Here is a 5,645-nt window from a genome sequence, read left to right as displayed (position 1 = left end):
ATTGCTTTAAGTGTGGGAAGCCAGGTCACCGAGTTGCTGACTATAGGAGTAATAATCTGACTTGCTATAACTGTGGAGAGTAGGGTCATATTAGCACCCAGTGTGAGAAACCTAAGAAGGCTCAGTCTGGAGGGAAAGTTTTTGCTTTGTTTGGGTCCGAGATAACTGCATCTGATAACTTGATTCGAGGTACGTGATTTATTAACACTATTCATTTGATTACTATTATTGATACGGGTGTGGCAAATTCTTTTATATATGTTAAGTATGTAAAAAGATTGAATTTGGAAGTGTCTTCTATGAATGGTAGCATGGTCGTTTATACCCTAACTAATGGTTCAGTGACTACTTTGTTGGTGTGTTCTAATTCTCCTTTGACAATTTATGGTAGATATTTTGGGATTGACTTAGTCTGTTTACCTCTAAGTCAACTAGATGTTTTTCTAGTAATGAATTGGTTGGAGTTCAACCATGTGCATATAAATTATTTTGATAAATCAATGAAGTTTCTTGAATCCGAGGAGAGTACGGAGTCGAGTTTCATGACCACGAGGCATGTAGGAATGTTCTTGAGAGAGAGTGATCAAGCATTCATGGTGTTCACATCCTTGAGAGGGGGAACGAGAGAACGATTACATATTTACCTGTTGTGTGAGTTTCCTGAAGTGTTCCCAAATGACATTAGTGATTTTTCGCCGGAGCACAAAGTTGAGTTCACTAAAGACTTAGTACCTGGTACTATTCCTGTGTTGATGGATCCTTATAGGATGCTTGCTTCAGATCTGGATGAGTTGAAGAAATTGTTAGAGGATCTACTTGAGAACAAGTTTATCTGACCGAGTGTTTCACCATGGGGAGCGCCGATGCTGTTAGTTAAGAAGAAAGATAGTAATATGAAGTTGTTTTTTTGACTATCGACAGTTGAACAAGGTTACTATCAAGAATAAGTATCCTATTTTGAGAATTGATGATCTGATGGATCAGTTGGGTGGTTCTTGGATGTTTAACAAGATTGAATTATGGTCAGGTTATCATCAGATTCATGTAAAGTCAGACGATATTTCGAAGACTGGGTTCAAAACAAGATATGGTTACTATGAGTATTATGTAATTTCCTTTGGTGTGTCTAATGCGCCTAGAGTGTTCATGTAATATATGAATAGAATATTTCATCCGTACTTAGACCAATTTGTTGTTATGCTCATCGATGATATTTTGATACATTCAAAGTCTGATGAAGAGCATCTGAAAAATGTGTTGCTGAACCTTAAAAGAAAAGAAGTTGGATGCGAAGTTATCTAAGTGTTAGTTTTGGTTGAACGAAATGAGCTTCTTTGGTCATGTGATATTTAGTGGTGGTATCACAGTGGATCTATCAAAGATATATGCAGTGTTGCAGTGGGAGACTCCAAAGTCTGTTATTGAAATTAATAGTTTCCTTAGTTTGGATGGTTACCACAAAAGGTTTATCATATGCTTTTAGAAAGTTGGCATTGTCTTTGAATCAGTTGACTCGAAAAGGCCAAGCTTATGTATGGAGTGTTCAGTGTAAATAGAGTTTTCAAGAACTCAAGGAGAAGCTGGCATCGAATCCAGTTTTGACTTTGCCAAGTGCAAGTGAATCCTTTGTTATGTATTGTGATGATTCGAAGATGGATCTAGGTTGTGCGTTAATGCATAATGGAGTTGAATATGTATTCGATCAGAAGGATTTGAATATGAGGCAGAGGAGGTGGCTTAAATTTCTGAAGGATTATGATTTTGGCTTGAGTTACTATCCTAGTAAAGCCAATGTCATAGTTGATGCCTCAAGTAGAAATTCGTTGCATATGTCGATGCTTATGGTTCAAGAAATTGGGGTTAATCGAGCAATTCAGAGATCTAAGTCTGTTGTGTGAAAGGAATCCTAACAGTGTGAAATTGGCTATGTTAAGGTTGGCTAGTGGTATCCTTGAAGAAATCGAAGAAGGCCAGAAGGTCGACTTTGGATTGATTGACTAACTAGTGTTAATCAATCAAGGTAAAAGAGGTGATTTTAGGATAAATGAGAATGGTGTGATGTGACTCAGAGACAAGGTTTATGTACCTGACATGCCAGAACTAAAGAAGAGGATTCTGGAGGAAGGTCATAGAAGTGCACTAACTATTCATCCTAGTGCCATTAAGATGTATCAAGACTTGAAGAAAATGTTTTGGTGTCCAGGAATAAAGAAGGAAGGAGTCGAGTTTGTTTACGCTTGTTTGACTTGTACGATGTAGAAGATTGAACATTAGAAGTCGTCGGGTCTGATGCAAATGTTGAGAATTCGTGAGTGGAAATGGGACACCATTTCTATGGATTTTGTGAATTTTTTTCCAAAGGTGACAAAAGGATGTGACTCCATCTGGGTTATTGTTGATAGACCTGCTAAATCAAATCATTTCATTCTGATTAAATCAGTTAAACTTTGTAGAAGCTGGTTGTGTTGTATATTAAGAAGGTTGTTAGCTTGAATGGGATTCCTCTAAGTATTGTTTCTGACAGAGATCCGAGATTCATGTCGAGGTTCTAGGGGAGTTTGCAAGAAGCCATGGGTACTAAGCTGAAGTTTAGTGCTTCTTATCATCCTGTTGACCTTGGATTTTATGACTAAGAGGAAAATCAAGTCAATGTTGTACATGGTGAAATGCAAAGTGTAAAAAATGATAAACATGGTTCGACAATTATGGAACATCAACCAGATAACCTCGATTGGTATCTTAAGGTGTTTAGTCTGAGAAACCTAAAGGAGATATCTTGAGAAATAAGTTGAAAGAATCTCAGGAGTATACCTAAGAGGCTATTCGACACTATGTTGAGAGAAAACTCTATGACATACTTTGGATACTTAGAAGATTGAGGAAACCAAAGATGAATATGGCTTTACACACTCAATAACTGTCTTCATCGAGGGAGGTGTTGTTATCCTATAAGAAATTAGAAAACATGGGATAATGGCTTCAACAGTTTTCAAAGCCATAACAACGTGGCAGAACATAGAGTGAAGAGTTGCATGCATTCAAGTGACGTGTCAATGCTTGTAGTGTTAGAACTGTTGAAGATAGTTATTCCTAAGTAGTATTTATAGTAGACTCATGTGTTGTAGCAAATGATTCGCAAGTTTCACATAAAATTCTCTATGGAACTGGAGTACCCAAGCTAGAGAGTGAAACAGTTTGTGAGGAATTATGTCAGTCTACGTCCCTATTTATTTATGTACTTCTATGTTTCCTTAATTGAAACAACTTTATTTTTCTTGTCATTTACTGTATTCTCTTTTAATATTGTTTATTTCAAGTTCTTTTTAGCTTAATTCAAACATCATTTTCTGTTAAGTCTATTCACAAACTGTCTCCAATCAGACAATTTTGGTTACGTCTTACACGTACATCACATTCACATTTTTCACACAAAACCGATCCTGAGATTTTTGGAGTTAATCTCAAAAACTTTCAAATTCGTGATTGTTCGCTAAAAACACATGTGAACAAATTGGCATACCCAATTGGACCTGCATGTTTTTGTGAAAAAAACATTTTTTCTTGGGAAAAACCGTTGTTTTACTCATTTATTTTCATTTTTCAATGTCCATTAACGTATGCGTTTGAGGAGTGTGAATATTTTTAATGTCCATGGCCACACTCGTTTGAGGAGTGGTAAGATTTTAACACCCAAGGACACGTCTCGAGGTGGTAATGACCCTCCGTACACAGAACCGGTTACCACAACTATTAACACGACAGGGACAATGAATACCATAAGAGTTACATGCCCAATTCTAGAACCGGTTTAGGCCCCAGTGTCGATGCCATGGATGGTGGTTACTTTACCACATGTAATAAGCCTACCAATATCCCCTAGGCTAATTGCGACGGTTATTGGGGATTATAACCCCCTCTTATCTCCCAAGTTTTACTACGTCGTTAGTTACTAGGGACTATCCTTATGACATGCCAACTACCATGATGGTGGTTTTACACACCCATGGTTCAAGATTTTTGGACAACACTGCAATGATAACATCAACCTTTAACCATTATTTGGCGTCAGGATCTTCCATAAGCAATGCTGGTCGAAATGGGCAACCACAAGGGGGATTTCGATAAGCCCCTCATATAATGCGAACCTTTACTACTGATTCAGTAGCGACCATGTGTAACCACAAGAGAGATTTTGATATGCTCCTTCTATAATGCCAACCTTTAATACTAACTCAGTAGCGACTATGAGGCAACAAATGGACGAAAGAAACCATGAGATGGTAAATATGTTAACCCACCAAATAGGTACCGTGTTCAATCCCTTGATTCAGAACATTACACAAAGTTTCCAATAATTAGCATATCAAATGGGCAGGATTGCTGACTTTTTTGATACACCCCTAATGCTCGTTGTGCCTCCACCGATTAACCAAGTTCCAGTCGAGCAACCTCCACTAGAGGTGGCCGAGAGGAACCAAGCTCAGAATGGTCCCAAGGTATTTTATGTGCCTAGAAACTAGGATACCGACCAAGTACTTAGAAATGTCCAACAAAATAATATGGCGGGACAAAACAACATAACAAACATGGTCGGATAGATCTTGGCCTAAAATAGCCTTAATATTGGCATGCATATGCCTAATTATATATATTGTTTGTCAGAGTACGCTCGACAAACTAAATTCCCTTGGAAATGGAAAATCCCAAATTTATTAAGTTCTCTAGTGAGACTAATGAGTCTAAAGTCGAGGATGTGGCTAGATACCAGGATGAGGCATGAGATATAACAAACAATTATAATTTGAAGATGAATTACTTTCCAAATTCTCTAACAATTTTTTTTTTACATGGTTCACTACACTTCCCCTTAATTCCATACATACTTGGAATCAATAGTGTTCCACGAGTAGTTATATATGGACCAATAAAAAATTAGCCTCAAGGAGTTGGCTAGCGTTAGACGTAAAAATCCTGAGTCGATAGGCGAGTACCTGAACAGGTTTAGACTTATTAAAGCAAGATGCTTTACGCAAGTCCTTAAACATGAGTTAGTCAAATTGACTGCTGGTGGCCTAGACTATTCTATCAGGAAAAAACTAGATGCTCAGTACCTTAGGGATATGGTATGTCAGGTAGAGCGCTTGATGGTTGAAAAATCCATATCGAGTAAGTACCAGAAAAAAATAAAAGGTTGCTTATGTCGACATAGATGAAATAGATAGTTGTAGCTGTAAATTCATGACCATTAAGCTATGGATAAACTTAACGTCAACAAAACCAGAGTTGCCACCGTGCTTTTATTGTTTCCAAGGGAAAAGGGAAAAGTACGAACAAAACCCAAAAATAAGAAGTTTTCAAATCAAAACTAATAAAATGCTAGAGATTACAGGTAAGGGGGTTGGTTACACAGAGAGAAGATGTTAGCACCCAAAGTGTCCTAGGTACTCCTAGGGAGCCCTTTTTTGTGTGTACATGTGTTTTGGTATGAAAAGATGTTTGCAATGAATAGAGTGTGGGGATGAGAAAATAATTCATTAATTATATTTATGTGTTTGACAAGACCTTCGGACTTGTGCCTACGTACCAATATAAAATGAGGGATCAAAACCTCGTAGTTCGTGGTATCAATTTCAAAGTGAGTGAAT

At 37.5% G+C, this 5,645-nt stretch overlaps 2 protein-coding genes across 2 annotated transcripts; both read left to right on the top strand.

Moving 5' to 3' along the window:
- Positions 1–449: 449 nt before the first annotated feature.
- LOC127123643 (uncharacterized) lies at positions 450–836 on the top strand. The gene has a single exon (XM_051053846.1). It carries the CDS (start codon positions 450–452, stop codon positions 834–836), a length of 387 nt encoding a protein of 128 aa, XP_050909803.1.
- Positions 837–850: 14 nt separating this feature from the next.
- Positions 851–1,898, top strand: LOC127123642 (uncharacterized). Its single transcript, XM_051053845.1, has 3 exons — positions 851–868; positions 922–1,107; positions 1,653–1,898. The coding sequence occupies exons 1-3, from the start codon at positions 851–853 to the stop codon at positions 1,896–1,898; spliced, it is 450 nt and encodes a 149-aa protein (XP_050909802.1).
- Positions 1,899–5,645: the final 3,747 nt, after the last annotated feature.

Source organism: Lathyrus oleraceus, chromosome 2 (assembly GCF_024323335.1).
Source record: "Lathyrus oleraceus cultivar Zhongwan6 chromosome 2, CAAS_Psat_ZW6_1.0, whole genome shotgun sequence".
NCBI classification, from domain to species: Eukaryota; Viridiplantae; Streptophyta; class Magnoliopsida; order Fabales; family Fabaceae; genus Lathyrus; species Lathyrus oleraceus.
Note: the sequence above shows the minus strand (reverse complement) of the source record. Positions and strands in the feature narration are given on the sequence as shown.